The 19,177-nt window shown below is 42.5% G+C and overlaps 1 protein-coding gene across 1 annotated transcript in view; it reads right to left on the bottom strand.

The window, feature by feature from the left end:
• The window catches only part of LOC147016851 (uncharacterized), a 102,116-nt gene that overhangs the window by 44,709 nt on the left and 38,230 nt on the right, over nucleotides 1–19,177 (bottom strand). Inside the window, exons 3-5 of the mRNA XM_085845962.1 lie at nucleotides 12,109–12,183; nucleotides 7,016–7,207; nucleotides 5,080–5,265 (exon numbers count right to left, since the gene is read on the bottom strand). Of these exons, the coding sequence (XP_085702088.1) occupies nucleotides 5,080–5,265; nucleotides 7,016–7,207; nucleotides 12,109–12,183 (453 nt within the window). The remainder of the gene's footprint in view (nucleotides 1–5,079; nucleotides 5,266–7,015; nucleotides 7,208–12,108; nucleotides 12,184–19,177) is intronic.

Here is a 19,177-nt window from a genome sequence, read left to right as displayed (position 1 = left end):
ATTTCAAGATTGGGTTGTGCTTTCTCCAGTAAGCGTTGGCGAATGGGGGCCGACCTGAGCCCTTGGATGAACGCCTCTCTGGTCGCTTCATCTCGGTGTTCCTCGGAGGTTACAGCCCGGAAACTGCAGTCTTTGCCCAACTTCCTCAGAGCTTGCAGGAACTGATCGATTGTCTCCCCGGCTGCTTGCCTGCGTGTGTTGAGAAGATGTCGTATGTATACCTCGTTCTTGCGCTTCACGTAGAGCGCCCGCAGCACGTCGATCACTGCGTCATAGGTGTCACACTCCGAGAAGAGCCTGAATACACTGGGTGAGACATGATTTACAAGTGCGGCCAGTTTGTCGGCTCCCTCTTCAATAATGGTCAGATAGTGTGAAAAGGAACGGAACCAATGCGACCACTTCATTTCCGAGTCAGTAGCGTTTGGGTCTGCATCGAACCTCTCCGGCTTGTAGATCTTGTCCATCGTCGGTTGAGGGAGCCGATGGGATCAAGTGAAATAAATTGAAATGAAAGCGAGGGAAAAACCTTCGGAGTGTAGGCTTTATTTCACTTGATTGAAGCCGCTTCTACAGACACATCAGGGAGTACATGTGCAGCAAGGAATACATGTGCAGCAAGGAGTACTGTGCAGCAAGGTATACACATGCAGTCGATCACTGCAAAATAAATCAGCAATTAGCACCGACTCCGGTATACTCTCAATTCTTACCATTCGACGAGCACCAAGTGAACCACCGCCGTAAATGACAATGCCCCAGGGACAAACCCACCGACCGCGCGGAATCTCGGTTTTATCTGTCCCGTGTGCGAGCCGCGCGACATGTGATCATGCGTCACATCCTTCAATTCATCACAACCCGATCGTGTTTATACACCGCACAGCGTTTATTAAAATTCGCAAGATAGAAATCAAACCCGATCGTGTTTATACACCGCACAGTGTTTAATATTCGCAACATAGAAATCAAACCCGATCGTGTTTATACACCGCACAGCGTTTAATATTCACAACATAGAAATCAAACCCGATCGTGTTTATACACCGCACAGCGTTTAATATTCGCAACATAGAAATCAAACCCGATCGTATTTATACACCGCACAGCATTTAATAGCGAACGTAGTGAGCTTCATACTCAACACGTGCACATGAGAGAATAGCAAACAACAACAACAACGACGACACAATACCCTGGCAATTTGGAATCCGTGTCGTCGGCTATGACCCTTTTGCTTCCGGTTTTTGTCATTGGGAATGATGCTTCCCTGGAGATAAAGGCATCGTTGGAGACATGAAAGACCCAAATATCAGACATGGTGTATATTTCCTCTACTGATTTTAATAAAGATAACTCCCGCATCATCAAAAAATAATTTTTAATCGTGATTTACATTATTTGATCGCCGGTCCCGAATCCAGGCCGAAGTGACGTAAAAACGTTATACAGTAACAATAAAAATGGTTTTTATAACCATGGTTATAACAATAATGAACAAAGAAAATGTTAATAAAATATGACGTACAGATGATTATTATATCATTATGCGGTATAATATACATACGGTCATTTTTGCAAGTGTGTCGAATGCATAAGTCATAATTCGGAAACCGGGAAGTCGGAAGTCATTGTCTTCAATTGACTGTAGTATTAATTTTTCATTATCTAGCAAATACCATTGGTCCCATGTCAATCGGCTGAACTTGATAAATTAATGTTACGCAATCAGGTGATGACGTCATAATTCGGAAACCGGAAAGTCGGAAGTCATTGTTTTCAATTGACTGTAGCATTATTTTTTCATTCTGTTGCAAATGGCATTGGTCCCATGTCAATCGGCTGAACTTGAAAAATTAACGTTATGCAATCAGGTGATGACGTCATAATTCGGAAACCGGGAATTCGGAAGTCATTGTCTTCAATTGACTGTAGCATTATTTTTTCATTCTGTTGGAAATGGCATTGGTCCCATGTCAATCGGCTGAACTTGAAAAATTAACGTTACGAAATCAGGTGATGATGTCATAATTCGGAAACCGGAAGTCGGAAGTACAATTCTTTTACATCGGGACACTCCCAGGTACATGTTCTGTCAGCATGTGAAGTTTGGTGAGGATCAGTCCAGTACTTTTCGCACGCATAGGTCACAGAGAAACACACACAGACACACTTTCAACTTTATATATATATATATATATATATATATATATATATATATATATATATATATATATATATATATATATATATATATATATATATATATATATATATATATATATATATGGATATATCCGGTTTGAATAAACCATCAAGAAATCCTGTGGACTTTTTCAGGTTATACCTGTTAAAGCTCCAGATTGAGATGTTCCACTACTTTCTGTTGCACCCACTGTTGGTGGTGCTGTGGTTTGAGCTGATGAGAGCACTTTTGTTGCTGCATCTGTGGAGGTTTCTGTGAGAGAAGTCGTTGTGGCAGAACTGGGGACTGTCGAGGACGATGCATCAGAACCTTGTCCTGTTGTTGCTGTCGTTCCTGCAGTAGAAGCAATGATGTGAGAGGTGGGAAGTGCTGTAGAAGTTCCTGCTGATATGGTCGGTCCAGAAAATGGATAAAATCGTGAATATATTCCAAAAACAAAGATATTCAGAAAATTAATTACTTTCAAAAGAACATGTTTAATACACCAATGATCCCCCTTGAAAGACATACTGAAATGCTTCAAGTAATACTTCAAAACAATGAAAATAATTTAAATGAGAAGGGCACTTGGTAGTGGAACACATACCTCCACCATGCAACGCCTGATCCATGAGACCATATCGGGCCCAATACATTTTGGAAATATCATGCGATGTATTGTTTTTGGTTCTATCTCTCAATGGTGAAGAATTATTTTTAAAATTAAATAATACTCATATCCAGATCCAGATTCGCATCTTCACCAAAGTCGAAATAATTCGTGATCCTTATCACACCCCCAATCTGTACAACAATTTTCATCCAAATCCTTCCATAACTTTTTGAGATATCCTGCATACAAACAGACAAACAAACGGCAAACAAGCAAACACAGACAGTGGTGAAAACACAACATCCCTCCCCCTTTGGTGGCAGAGGCTAAAAAAAAATTTTTCGACGAAAAGAACATGCCTGAAATAATCTTTCAAAGGAAGACTTTTATTTATTACCTTCGCCACCAGAGGTGGAAGGACGATATGTTTTTTCACCCCTGTCTGTCGGTTTGCTTGACTATTTGTGTGCAGGTTATCTAAAAAAAGTTGTGGACAGATTCAGATGAAGTTTAGTGGTCACATTGGGTGTGTGATGAGGAAGAATTGATGCAATTTTGGTGAAGATCTGTATTCGCAATTGGATCAGATAATTTTTTTAAGTGATTCTTCACCATTGAGAGGAGGAGGAGGAGGAGATTGGGACCATACTCTGTGCAGAGCATTGGTGCTGCTTAAGCAGTCTCCTTGGATATTGGGCACAATCCTGGACGGGTCGCCACTCCGACACAGAAAACCAGCATGCTGGCACTCATTTCATCACTTAAAAAGAGAGATAGGGCCAAAAATGATATACAGCAAAAAATATCTCAAAAAAGTTGTGGACAGATTCAGATGAAACTTGGTGAACAGGTTGGGTGTTTCACAAGGACAAATAGATTCGATTTTGGTGAAGGTCTCAATCTGGATCCAGACACGAGAAATATTTAATTTTTATAGTGATTCTTCACCATTGAGAGAGACCTCCAAAAGCAATATATGGCATGATATTTCAAAACGTTAATGGGCCCCATGTGTTCTACTGGATCAGGCGTTGTGTGGATGAGGTATGCGCTCTACCGAGTGGCCTTCCAGTTTAAACATGTATCGAGTTTGAATAAAACCATTAAGAAACCCTGTGGCCATTTTACAGGTTATACCTGTTGAAGCTCCAGTTGTAGATGTGTCATGTCTTCCTGGAGAGCTCACTGTTAGTGCTGCTGTGGCTTCAACTGATGACACCACTGTGGTTGCTGCTCCTATGGAGGTTTTTGTGGGTGAAGTAGTTGTAGCAGTACTGGGGACTGTTGAAGAAGATGCCTCAGAGCTTTGGCCTGTTGTTGTTGCTGTAGAATCTGCAGAAGAAGCAATGACTTGAGTGGTGGGAAGTGCTTTAGAAGTTCCTGCTGACATGTTTGCTCCTTAAATTGGATAAAATTATGAATATATTCCAAAAGCAAAGATATCCTGAAAATTAATTATTTTCATAAGAACATGTTTAATACACCAATAATCTCCCATTTACAACATATTGGAATGCTTGAAATATTCTTTCGAAACAATAAAAATAATTTAAGAGGGAACTTTCGATGAAAACAAAATGCTTGAAATAATCTTTCAAAAGATGACTTTTGCTTGTTTAAATATACATCCATTTTGAATAAACCCAATCAAGAAATACTGTGGCCATTTTACCGGTTATACCTGATGAAATTCCAGTGGGAGATGTATCACTACTTTCTGTGGCATTCGCTGTTGGTGTTGCTGTCGTTTGAGCCGATGACACCACTGTAGTTGCTGCACCTGTGAAGGCTTCTGTGAGAGAAGTCGATGTGGCAGCACTGGGGACTGTCGGGGACGATGCCTCAGAGCTTTGTCCTGTTGTTGTTGCTGGCGTTCCTGCAGTAGAAGCAATGACTTGAGAGGTGGGAAGTGCTGTCAAAGTTTCTGCTCGCATGTTTGCCTCTTAAATTGGATAAAATCATGAATATATTCCAAAAACAAAGATATCCTGAAAAGTAATTATATAACATTTATTACACCAAGAATCCCCCATTTACAACACATCGAAATGTCTGATATAATCTTTCAAAACAATAAAAATAACTTTGAAAAACGACTTTCCATTAAAACAACATGATTGAAATAATCTTTCAGGACAACAATAAAAACAATATATAAACACTTTCAATAAAAACATCATGCAAGAAATAATCTTTCAAAGGAAGACTTTTGCTGCTTTGAACATGTATCCACTTTGAATAAAACCATCAAGAAATCCTGTGATCATTTTACAGGTCATACCTGTTGAAGCATCAGTTGTAGGTGTGTCACTACTTCCTGTGGCACTCACTCTTGGTGTTGCTGTGGTTTGAGCCGATGAGAACACTGTACTTGCTGCCCATGTGGAGGTTTCTTTGAGAGAAGTCGTTGTGGCAGCAGTGGGGGTTGGCGAGGACGATGCCTCAGAGCTTTGTCCTATTGTTGTAGCTGTAGGCAACAAAGAGACACACAAACAGACAAACAAGAAAAAGTCTTTGTGCAGAATACGATATTTGCAAAATCCACCCCCCTCTCCAAAGGTTGCCATGGATACATGAAATTGTCTATTTCACTAAGATTAAAATTCACTATCTTAATCAAAGCTCAGGTCAATCATATGAAAATTGATTATTTTTCATATTGAAATTCATGATTGTAGAAGTTTGACCTTGCATTTACCTTTGACCTTTTGACCTCAAAAATAGTTGGTTTCCAAGTTCAGTGATGCACTATGCAATTGCTGCTTAATTTTCAGGTTAATTAGATGAAAATTGATGATTTTTCAGATGAAAATTGGATTTTTAGAAGTTTGACCTTGAGTTGAACTTTGAACTTTTGACCTCAAAGTAGTTGCTTTCCCACTTTACTAATGGAGCATGCACATCCTGTTCAACTCTCGAGTTAATAGGATGTAAAGTGATGATTTTTCAGTTGTAAATTAATGATTTTTGATGTTTGCCCTTCAGTTGACCTTTGACCTTTTGATCTCAACAATAGTTGGTTTCCCAATTGAGTAATGTACTATGCAATTTCTGTTTAATTTTCAAGTCAATTAGATGAAAATTGACAATTTTTCAGATAAAGATGGATTATTTTAGAAGTTTGACCTTGAGTTGACCTTTGACCTTTTGACCTCAAAAATAGTTGGTTTCCTAATCCAGTGACGCAATGTGTAAATCTTGTACAAATTTCAAGCCAATCGGATGAAAAATGGAGATTGTAGAAATTTGACCTCAAGGTGACCTTTGACCTTAAAATCAATAGACCTCAGTTGAGACTACCTCTACAACTTGGTGAAGTTTCATGACAATCGGTTTAGAATTGTGACCTTTAGGTGATAACAGAGACAGAACGACAAAAAGAAGATGTCGTGCAGAGCACAATACTTGCAAAATCCAAAAAACAAATTTGACCTCAAAAAAAATTGTTGGTTGAATTAAATGGCCAAATATGCAACTCCTATTCAAATTTTAATTCAATCGGATGAAAAGTGACAATTTTAGAAATCCGGCCGATGTTGTCCTTTTGGCTTATGGTGACCTCAAAAATAATTAGTGGTTGAATTCAGAAATATAAATCCTCTTCAAATTTCAAGTCAATGGGATGAAAATTGAGGATTTTAGAAATGCCACCTTTGTTGTTGACCTTGGGCCTATGTTGACCTTTTGGTTGATGTTGACTTCATAAATAATTAGCTGGTTGAATTCAGGGACCTGAAATATAAATCCTCTTCAAGTTTCAAGTCAATCGGATGAAAATTGAGGATTTTAGAAATCTCACCTAAGTTGTTGACCTTTTGACCTTTTGACCTCAAAAAAAATGCGTCTTCCTTCTGCCAAACTCTACCATATGGTGAAGTTTCGTGAAGATCAATTTAAAATTGTGACCTGTAGGTGATAATGAGACAGACAGACAAACAAACAGACAGACAGACAGAATAACAAAATCGACTAACCAATATACAGTACTTCAAAAATATTCAATTTTGCAAATAATAAAAACAATTTTTAAAAATCTCTCAAGAAAAATCACGTATTTTAAATTATCTATCAAGCCAACAATAAAAACAAGAAAAATGTTTTTCAATAAAAACAATATATTTGAAATAATCTTCGAAAAGAAAAGTTTTCCTTATTTAAACATGGATCCAGCATGAATAAAAGCATGAAGAAATCATGTGGACATTTTAAGGTTATACCTGTTGATGCTCCAGTTGTAGATGTATCACTACTTTCTGTAGTTCTCACTGTTGATGCTGCTGTTGTTTGAGCCGATGACACCACTGTGGTTGATGCACCTGTGGAGTTTTCGGTGAGAGAAGTTGTTGCGGCAGAACCAGGGGCTGTTAACGATACCTCAGAGCTTTGTGCTGCTGGTGTTGCTGTCGTTCCTGCAGTAGGAGCAATGACTGGAATAGTTTGAATTGCTGTAGATGTTCAAACTGACATGGTTGCTCCTGCCAATGGATAACAAAGTGAATATACTGTATTCCAAAAACAAAGATATTGTTGGGGACTTGGGGTTTGATGCTCGCCACGAGGGGAAGCACTTTGGTCCCTCTCGAATGCCCGCTCCTGAGGCTGCCGAAAGAAAGACAGATAACTCCATGCACCAGCAGGTTGCTAAGAAACTACAAACGCCAATTAGCACTGCCAATCCAGGCAGGGTTACACTCCTTCGCGTGGTACCTTACCTGTGGACGGCCGAGTCAATTGGGGTATCGTGCCCTCAGCGCACATTTGGATTACTGCCGAGTGATCCAGTGAGTGTGCGCTGGCTAACAAGAGCAAATTCGGTGGGGCATAACTTCTCGACTAAGCTAATGTGTGGACCATGCTGGACCAATGAGGGAAAATATGAAACGGGCTGGGTTCATTTGTAACAATAGCAATTTATTACAAAGTAAGGGCAAGTAAAGTCATGTGACACAGTGAAGGATTTATTCACAAGTATGTAGAGGAGGGAACAGCAAGGAATTGTGGGTATGGCAAAATAAATGTAATTATGTACAAAAAGAAAGAAGACACAGAGCAGAAGTAACATGAGATAAAATTCTACAATCTTATAGTATGTTACATATGTTACAGGCGCCATCAGACACACATCCCCGAGGAAATTAATGATAACCCAGAAAGAGAGAAGCAGTTGAGGTGTAAACGACCTCCTTGTACTTGGCACGGTAAACAGACCTAAGCAACCCAATCACTTAGAAGGGGGAGGAGGGAAGTAAACTGGGGCGTCTACAGTGCATGAGTGTGAGGTGCAAAATGTGGTACAGTGTGATGCAAGAGGAAGTGTGAGAGGTGTGAATCGGTAATGCTCTTTCAGTGATGCGTCTAAAGTGGACGAGAAATCAGATGGGAGAGAAAGATGCGTTAGAGGTAGCTTAATGGGACAAGTAAGAAAGTCTGTAAATGTGTTTCAATGATGTTGACTCTGGAACGCCATAGGAGCCGAGTGCCGATGACCCAGTGATGACCCTGCAATGACCTGACAACGATTCAGTTACGATTCAGCAACCACCTCTCAGCTCGGCTCTCATTTGGCAAAACACCGGCGCTCAGCTCGGAAAGATTGTGGAAAAAGGATGACAGGACAAAAGAGACTCAAGTTTAAGAAGAATGGATGAAAGAGACTCAGGATGAAAGAGACCGAGAGGAAGGAGACTGATTCGCTCCCTTTTTATAGAGCCCAGAGTGGAGGAGCCAGAATCTGGATCAAGAGACTCTAGGCGTTTCTGTGTGTCCCCAATGGTGCATAGACACCACCTCGAGAAGTAGCCCTGCCTTGCCAGGCTCCGGATTAAAAAATGGCCTCAGTTGCTCACGAGCTCAGTTCCGCAATGGAGCTCGGTAATTCCTATGGGGTGCATGCTTTTGGGAGCACTCTCTGGCCACAAATGTGCACTGGACTCCAACCAAACACTGTTAGTTAGCGGAGCCCCAGAACTATCTCCAGACATTACTGAATGAATCCCAGTGCATATTTTGCACTTCGAGCTACATGGTAAAGTATTCTGGGTTGCCTGCAACCGCTATGTTCTCCGGCATCCCCAATGACTGTTGTGAGTGCCCACGGAGCTGTTGGCAGTTGTGATAGGTATAGTGAGGTGGGGAAAGCACTGTGGCATCTGTGGTAAAGATATTGGAGCATTGTAGGCGGATGAGGTTGAGGCAATGATGATGAGGTTGAAGTGGTTGGTTGTAGTTGTGGCGTTTGTGGTGAAGAGGTCGGGTATAGGTTGTTGTGGGGATATTTAGAAGGCGTTTGTAGTGATCATGGTGAACGTGGTGAGGGTCTAAGGTGAGGCATCGGTTGGTTGATGGTGCGTCGTTTGAATGGGAAACAGTGCGTGTATACAAATGAGCAGCGGTGATATTTGTCACTCCTGCTTTGTAGGTAATGTTACTAATCTGGTGTGCGTGGACTTATGGCGGGGTTTGTGTGTGAAATAAAATGAATGGAATAAAATAAGAAAAAGGGATTGAAGATCGAACTAAAAACCTTGCGCAAGGCATCTTGTCCCATTTACCCACTAGACATATGGAAAGACTAACGAAACGAATACGAACAAGATTACTGTCTCAGGATCGCTATATGTTGAGTGCTATTGCTATTGCCTTGGTGAAGTGCCGGCTTCACAGAACCGCAGAAATATCCTGAAAATTAATTATTTTGAGAAGTACATGTTAAAAAACCCCGTAATCTGTATTAAATGAACATGCTTCGAATAAATGTTTCAAAAGAGGACTTTTGATGATTTAAACACGAGCAAATACATCCCGTTGCTTCACTGACAGGGGTATTAAGGGGGGTGGGAGAAAGAGGGGGGGGGAGAGAGAGAGAGAGAGAGGAGAGAGAGGAGGCAGAGAGGGGAGAGAAGGGAGGGGAGCGAGGTGTGGGGAGCGACACCTCAGCGTTAGTCGTAAAGCGTTCGTGGGGTGGCATTAGTAAAGACAATGATATGTTATGCTTAATGACCGAACACAAAAGAAAAAGAAAAAGAAACTCATGTCAGAACAGCTGTACACACAATGAGACAACAGAGTTTGTGTAGTAAACCACTGGCACATCTGCAAAAACTTTGATATTCCACTTCCAGAAAAGTATTGGGAACAAGCAATCACTGAAAACGCGGAAGCACTGCTCACGAATGACCTAATGATCCCATCAAGGGTGACTATCAAAAAGCAAAGTGCTGTGACCAGATATCAAGGTACAAAAAAGAGAAGGCATTGCTAATTGAGTTGTTAATACCAGTGATTTTGGATGAAACGATGCAGAAATCAAGAAAATGACCAAACACCAAGACCTCAAGAATGAAGTGAAAAGATCCAGGAAGCTGAAGAATGCCAAAGTTGTGCCAGTGATAGTTGGAGCTACAGAATGATGCTGAAGAACCTCACAGAGGTAATAAAAACCATCCCTGCGAATATTACTACAAACTAGCTACAGTTTGAAGCTCTCCGGGGTTCAGTGACGATCCTGAAGAGAGCCCTCGGCACAAAACTTTTTGATAACAGAAAACTTCACAGCTTCATCCATGAATCGTTACCCCTTACAGAGATGAACACGCATATGAAGATACCAATCAGCAACATGCACACGTGTGTGCGTGCGCACACACAAACACATACACACTCGGAGGTGGATGCTTTGAGACCTGGTAGGTCTATGTTTCACCTCCTAAAACCCACCCACATGTGGAGATACCAGACAACAGCAACTTGCACATACACACATGCGCACACACTCACAAACACACACTCACACGCATAGAGTCTATGCCTTCACAGCGAGAACAAACATGGCGAACACCTGGTTTGATGAACCTTGTGTTTTTTTTTAATAAGTATCGATGTCGAAGTGAGAGGTGGATTACAAATGGAGATCACACAAAGGTTAAACAAAGCAATTCCCCGTAGAAAATAAAATTGCACATTTTCAACGGACGAGACACCTCCCGAGGAACCCACTTCACGGCACCGTGGGACCCAACAAAGGCGAAAACGTACGTCCAATCGATGTGAGATTGAAAGCACGTATACTTTTTTCCCAAAACGAGCAAACAAGCAGCTTGGAGAGGGTTCGCAAAGTGGCTTAAGCATTCAAGCAAGCACTCCAACAAAACAGCTGATAAGAAACTGCTCCCTTGGCATGCAATTGGCAATCACTGAACCGTGACACTTTGAACCGAACCGAATCTTTGTCAAAATGTAACACTGCGTTCAAAACCCAGTTTTTTCCCCTCAAAATGACATTTTGCATCCAAATCATACACACAATCCATCAAGTGAACAAACCTTACTGAATACCAGTTACACACCTGGTGTCATAAACGAAAGGCACTATTATGAAAATCCACTTTGGCTTTTTCAGTGTTGTAACGTACAACTTATGTACAGTCGCTCGTTGTTCAAAATGACAGTTTTTCTAGATTGTTTAAACACTGGAACTGGTGCTTTGAACCCAATTAGGAAAACAATGAGTTCACGTGCAAACAGAAAGACAATTTCTTCAAAACTACAAGCACATTTCACTTGTTTTCACACAAATTTCAGTCTCATTTAACCCTTTTCAAAAACACTTCACACAATTCTCCTCATTCGGCACAATTTTCAAAAAGGAAATCTCTTGTGTTCACATGGAAAACACTGCTATTCAAAAAAGTAAACCAATTATAATTGAAGTTTAGCATTTGTTTTGGTTTTTAACTTGTCTCCCAATACTGTATATTATTTTTCTCCTGTTTCTTTTTTGTTTTGTTGCCTCCTGCCTCCAGTACTGTAATTTGGAAAAATATCATAAAAACAACAAAAACAATCTCACTGTGTTTGTGTGTTCTTTTTACATTTGAGTGGGCCTGTATACTCTGTAATAATTTGGAACAACGAGTTATTGTAAATAAGTTGTACGTTACAACACTGAAAAAGCCAAAGCACACCGATACCTGAAGATTTTCATAAGTGTCTTTTGTTTATCACACCAAGTGTCAGGTTGGTATTCAGTAAGGTTTGTTCACTTGATGGATTGTGTGTATGATTTGGATGCAAAATGTCATTTTGAGGGGGAAAACAGGGTTTTGAATGCAGTGTTACATTTTCATAGAGATTTCTGAAGTTTGGCAGAAACGGTTAACTGTTTTGTGTTTTGTGTTTATAGTTTTGAGAAATGAGGTATAGTTTCAGGAAATGTGAGTAAACAATCGAGAAAAACCTGTAGTATAGAAAAAGATGTATGACGTTTCAATCAAGACATCAAGAAATCCTGAGGCCATTTTGCAGGTTATACCTGTTGAAGATCCAGTTGTGGCAGTACTGGGTGATGTTGAAGATGACGCCTCAGAACTTTGTGCTATTGTTGTGCCTGTTAATTGCAGATATAATCACATCAGCCCAAATTCTTCCCATCCATCAAATGTCATTTAAAATCCATAACCCTTTTATAATTTCCATTTTGAAGTTATACAACTGATACTAAACAAGTACATTAATACAGTTGGGGAAATGCTATATTTTCGAGATATCACAAATAATGTACCACATATCGTTTCTTTTTTCGAGTACAGCACCGTATTCTGGGTTTTGTTTAAAGTTTGCAAATCAACCTTTGTGTTTTGCATGTCTGATATACTTACCCTCGCCAGAGTAGAGGGTATTGCATCTGGGTCCATTTGTTACTTGCAAAACCGAAGATTTTTTCAAGTATATTGGTTAGTCCATTTTGTTATTCTGTCTGTTTGTCTGTTTGTTTGTTTGTTTCTCTGTCAATTACCTACAGGTCACAATTGCAAACCGAACTTCACGAAACTTCACCACATGGTACGGTTTGTCAGAAGCAAGAAGCCTATTGTTTTTGAGGTCAAAAGGTCAAAAAGTGAACATAGGCCAAAGGTCAACAACTTCAGTGAGATTTCTAAAATCCTCAATTTTTATCGAATTTACTTGAAATTTGAAGAGCATTTGCATATCTGGTCACTGAATTCAATGAACAAGTATTTTGAGGTCAACATAGGTGAAAAAGTCGACATATTCATTACTAAAATTGTGAATTTTCATCCATTACACTTGAAATTTGAAGAGGATTTGTGAATTTTGTCTTTGAATTCAAGCACCAATTATTTTTAAGGTCAAATTTTTTTCATGTATTTCGCAAGTATCTTGCTATGCATGATGTCTTTCTTCTTTGTTTTGTTGTTAATTTCCGGAATCCTTCGGATTTCGGTAATTATGTTGGTCGGTTGTGTGTGTCATTCTGTGTGTGTGTCTGTCTGTTTGTTTGTGTGTTTGTTTACCCTGTAGCAGCCACACCCTTTCAGCAATCATGTCCAAACTGGATACAGACATCGGCCATGGTCCAACTTCGACACTTGTCGTTTTTGGTGAATCTAGGTCAAAGGTCAAGGTCAAGGTCACCGAAAACCCGAAATTCTTATTTTCGCAATAACGTCCGCTAAAATAGTCGTATAGACTTCAAACCAAATCCAAAATGTGCAGCTTACAATTCTGCATCAACCATATGTCTCATTGGGGTGTCACACCAACACCCTTCTTAGTGGTCAGGGGTCGAATGTCAGGGGGGGTCGGGTCAAAAATTTCAAATTGCGATAAAAACGTCATTTCAAGTCCGATTGACTTCCAAGTTATGATCATGACCAAACTAAGTGCTATAACTCATTAAACTGTAGCACTATCGACTTATAAGAGCCAAATTGATTTCCAGGTTTTTGTTTTTTTCAGAGATCAGTATGATCAGTATGGAGATATGACAAAGTTATTCTGGCAATTCCTTGCTCAACGAGCAATTTCATTTGTTTGTTTGTCTGCACAGAACATGAGTGTTTTTCTCTATGACTGCTTGTTGGATTGGGACAAAATTTTCACCATAGGAGCAACTACTCATGTAGAATGTTGTAATAATAATTATAATGTCATATGTAATATGGTGTTGCAGTCATGTTGGAAAAAAGGAAAAATTTGGACCTCTGTATCTCCAAAACCGTACCAAGGAAAAAATTGAAACTGGGCTGATGTCAATTACTCCCCATGTGGAATAAGTGTGATTTTTTTTGTGATGTCATAGGTGCCTTCCTTATAATGTCATTAGTGCAGATGAAGAACACTACATCCAATCAGTATGAAAAATTGGGAGGGTAATTTTGGGATAAATTGGTCCACAGAAAAAAATTTGATGACGTTATTGGTCACATGGTTTGGCAGCAATAAATGTTTTGTTTAACCTTCAAAAATCTTCTCTGAAACGGCTGAACAGATCGAGGTGAAGCTTTACAGGTACGACCGCCTATCCACGAGGAACAAAACAATCACATCGATGTCGTCATTGATCACATGGCTGGGCAACCATATTGGATTTACCTTAAAACCTATAAAAAATCTTCTGCTCCAGAACACCTGGACAGATCGACAGGAAACTTCACAAAAACGTTCCCCAAGCCTTGAGGATACCAAGGTGTTCACGAATAATTGATAGGTCCCATTGTCTGGTAGCCAGATTGCATTGAGCGAAAACCTTTGAAAAAGTATTTGTCTTGAATCGCTTCAACGATCGATATGAAACTTTACAATTATGATCTAGTAGTGATAGGGAATATACGTTTTAAATTTAACTTGATCAGACGGAAAGTCTGGCAGCATATATATATATATATATATATATATATATATATATATATATATATATATATATATATATATATATATATATATATATATATATATATATATATATGAGCCTGGTGTTGGCGCAGTGGTTAGGGCAGCGGCTTGGGATCCAAAAGGTCCTGAGTTCAAGCCCCGTTGGGCCACTGAATTAATACACCAGGGGGTTGACTCAGCCTGTCATCCTTCCGAGGTCGGCGAAATGAGTACCAGTGTACTGGGCCGGTGTATACCCTGGTTAAAATAGGTGTACCATATCCCTGTGTCGTAAGAGGCGACCAGGGTTGTGTCAGGAAGGGCATCCGGCATAAAACATGTGCCAAATCACTATGCAGATCATACGGATGATCCGCTGTGGTGACCCCTAACGGGAGCAGCTGAAAGAAGAAGAAGAAGAAGAATATATCATAACAGAAAATATATGTAGATATATGTATATATATATATATATATATATATATATATATATATATATATATATATATATATATATATATATATTGTTACTGGCCGGGGGTCAGCCGCCAACCGACCGCTCTGAACGGAGCCGCAAATCAAATTGGCCCGATCGATCGCCCGGAATATAGATCGCCGCCCAGATAAGTCTGAGCGACGGGTCCTTGTACAAGAACCAAAATACGCCAATCGGCAGATCACGTGGGGTAGGGTCGATTGCCAATCTTCAATGTACCTAAATACCCACATGATCCAACTACCGGGGTATTCCACCCTCGACGGATCTCGTAAGGAACAAACCGCCGAGGCGAGCTTGTCCGTGCGCGATTCCGAGCGGCGTAATCGCTGAGAACCGTCGGTCCAAATGTCCCCCGATTACGGCAAACCAACGGCTTTCTAACTCCCAACACACGAAATGTTCAGTCAATGAGGGAATGGACTCAACGAGCAGGTTTACATTCACACAAGGACATTTATTATAATGAAACACGTATGCAATTATACAAGCAACAAAAGCACGATAAGAGAACTACAACCGTCTAATTATTATGAACAGTCATTTACACTTAACAGCAGTTCCTACTTATTAGACGGGCCCACGGACACATGTACACGCGCACACGCACACGCACACACACAAGAAACGGTGGCTGAGGCCTTTAATTACGAGCTCCAGCTCGGAGGACAGGTGAGCTGAAACTCAGAGCATGACTCGAACCTTTCCACCTCGTGTGGTCTTCAACTTGTTCGGACCCGGGCTCCAGCGAGAGCGAGCTGGATCCAAATTGCTGTGATCCTTCCCAAGCTCCCGCGAATCCTCCCGTGCTTCTCAACACGTGCCGGTGAGATGAGGCGCCGATCCTTCTTGTCGATGCGTCGCTTCCCCGAGGAACCAACTCCAAGAAGAGGCCGATGCGTCGCACGAAGCCGGGAAACAAAATGGAGAACGACAAGCTCCACGAACCAAGAGGAAGAGGAAGAAGAGGAAGAAGAGGTAGAAGCCTCCACTCACAGCTCGAGCCGAACAACCGGCTCAAGTTCCTTCCAAAACAAAGCAGCAGCCGAAGCTCACTGAGCCAGCCGAAGCAAAAAGCTTCCGAAGGCCTCAAGCCAAGCAGGACCCGATGGCTGAACGACTGCTCTCTCCGAAGCAAAAAAAGCTTACTCCTCCCACGGGACTCAGCACACGAACTCTGCCCACGGGACTCAGAACAGGACTCTCACGAACTCAGCTCACGAACTCAGCCCTACCACGGGACTCCCACGAGACTCTTTTTGAACAAAGAAAAGATGTCCTCTTTATCCATTGCACCCCCTCTCCCGCACCCGGCATGACTCATGCCCTCGTGATCCACCCCCCGCTCAACCACGGGTGGGAGGGAGTTGTTGATGTCACCGTGGGGTTCTTCTTCCTCTTCACAGAAGAGGGGGGAGGGACGTCTCCATTGTTTGCTCCCTAACTATTAAATCGATCCGCAGCACATCTAAACCAATTTCAAAACATTTAAACAATGGAAGGTGAGCTATCTAGGGAACATGCACTTATCGACATAGCTGACTAAGGGAACCTGTATGTTGTGTGCAATTGAATTCCAAATTCGTAACACTACCCCCTCCCCTTTTTACAGACTATTCCCAAGTCGTCAAATTTTCGTGTGACCAGCATGTGTAAGTTTTCCCCGAGTACGTTCTACCTTCGGATCCCTGAGTGTGACATTTCTTTAAACGTGTCCCAAAAATAAATAACCTAATGCGCTGCGTAACTAACTAACAAACTCTCACAGACTCATTCGGACAACTTTACTAAAATTGCCGGCGCTAAAACAAACATGCAGGCGGGGGTTCACGTATTTACAATTTTCACTTATCGATTACATTACACTAACCATGGCCCAGGACTTGTGATCTGTGAAAGGCAAAGGCAAAAGTCGTTGCAAAGTCTTTGGTGCAGGGGAATGGATGGAGATGGTCGCAAAACAAATGGACATGATGGATGCACGGGCTGCCTGCAGGGCAGTCCTTGCAAAACTGGATGTTCCTGGAGCGCATGGTGATGGATGGACACAGGGGCAAACGCAAAAAAGGGCTAGCAGGCATGGGGTCATGGCAGAGGCAGGCAACTAGGCATGGCAAGGTAAGCCCATGCAGAACAGGCGGCTGCAGCACAACAGGCCGACAGGTGAAGCTGGCCGGCCTCTGGTGTGGTTCCATCAGGTTTGGAGGGAGTGCGGTGGTGCCGGCCGCTCTGAAGGTGGGCTCGGACCTAGCCTACTGTCTCCCCCCACTCTATCGCCTTTGCCTGTCTCTGTCCATACCCACTCCCTTAATTTGCCACAAAAACAACAAAATTTAGCCCCTCTTTATTTTTATTTCCCTTTTATAATTTTCTCCCTAACCCCCTTTATTGTCTTTGTCCGGATAGCCTATCATGTCCACCTAGCCTGCTCCCAACCCCTACATTCCCTCTCTGGAGGGGAATAGGGAGAGACTAGCGTCCAGTCTCGAGGCCCAACAAAGCCTCAGAATGGCCTCCTCAGAGTTCAGCGATCTACCAAGGTGAGTCCAGCGGCCTACAACGAGCGAAGGGATGGATGGTGCGAATGGGTACATCTCTTATCTACCCTAACATTCATTAACCTGAAACTACCCCGGGGCTTTCCAAAAACGCCTCACACTTTTAAAACTATCGGTTCTAAAAACCATGATTCCCGTCATCTGTGTTGGTGTCCATTATAAATTTGGGCCTTGCCCTCAAATTTTCATACGTGCCCTCGCACAATTTCCTGGCTGGGCAGCGTGGCTCAACTGGCAGGAACTCCCCCTCTGCCGAACTCTAACCATGGCACCCCCAGGCCCGCAGGCTGCTTCCGAGCCTAGCTGCTCCCGACAACGTGGGGGGTTGCCCTCTCTGGCATTGCCCCCGTCCAATGCCCACGTGGTTTGTTGATGCCCCGGGTCCCTTTCTGAGGGTCGCCCGTGCCTACTACACTATCCCGGCCCCTCTTGGGCCCTTGGCCTACTCTGGCTGACTAGTCCGGTGCCCGTTGTGCCCACAAAACAAAACTCACCTTTCCACAGCCACATTCCCAGCCGGTCCATGAACTCTTGCACCCCTCCAAACGGGTTTCGTGCCTTCTCTCAACACCAACAACAAAACGACCTCCTTTTAGTAAATTTAACTACCAACTAACTAAACATTAAACTGATCCCGGGGTCTCTTGGGTGGGAATCACTCCTCCCCCCAACCAGTCATTCGCACCATGCATACCACATTCGCTCCACTCGCACATTTGGGCCCACTGTCCCACACTCATTCCTCACACACTTTCCATTTCGCAACTCACACCAACACTCCACACTGCCATCCAAACTAAATCCCCTGATGAACTCGTGCTCCCTCGTCATCCCTTAAAACTCATGCACGTTCCATTTACTCTACGCAGCTAAGCTACGTCTCCACTACACATTTCCAGTCTGTCCGTGTCTCCAAAAATCCAAAAATTCCATTTCCTAAATCTAAACTAAAATCCCTCTAACTAATCCATTCCACGGGCTCCATGAGGTACAACCCATGTCCCCATGAAGCCAGTCTCACTAACTCTAACCCATCCTCCAAACTAGTACTTCCTGTGCCCCCAAACAAGGGGGTCTTCCACCCCTTGTCTGGGAATCCTGTTCACCCAAAGCGAGGCTTGCTTTTCTCAACTATTTTTTTTTTCATAATGCGCACCACCAGCGCGGCAGTTCACAGCCGCACTCTTTTTCAGTGACGTCATGGCAGCTGCTTGCGCCCCGCGCACCTCGTCCCTCTTGAACGGTACCATCCGGCAGGAATTCCCTTCTGCCAGATTCCAAACACACATGCAGCCATGACGTCACTCTGCGCATCTCAAAGCAAGCCCCGCGTTTCGAGGGGTTCCTCACGCGAACACATGTGCTCTGCTTGTCGGAGCTTTACAAACACGCTCGCGTGGAGAACCCATCTGGTCCAAATTCCGAATCCAGCCTAGCTTCTGTCCGTCCGCGGGATCGGCTAACATCCACCGCTGGCGTTTCCGGACTGGGTTTCACCTGCGTAGCCGCGCACCTGGCGGTCTTGTGCGTAGCACAGCACGGACCCCGCGCTCGCTGCTGTGCAAACCCGGCACGGTGCTCAAAATAGCTGCGGCCACTACTCGGCCCTTGTCCTTCATCTGGTTCCGTCGTCGTCGCCGTTCAACGCACAC

Source organism: Eptatretus burgeri, chromosome 11 (genome assembly GCF_056783735.1).
Source record: "Eptatretus burgeri isolate ZD-2024b chromosome 11, Ebu_testis_v1, whole genome shotgun sequence".
NCBI lineage: Eukaryota > Metazoa > Chordata > Myxini > Myxiniformes > Myxinidae > Eptatretus > Eptatretus burgeri.
The sequence above is the reverse complement of the archived record's forward strand: the minus strand, read 5'-3'. Positions and strand labels throughout refer to the sequence as shown.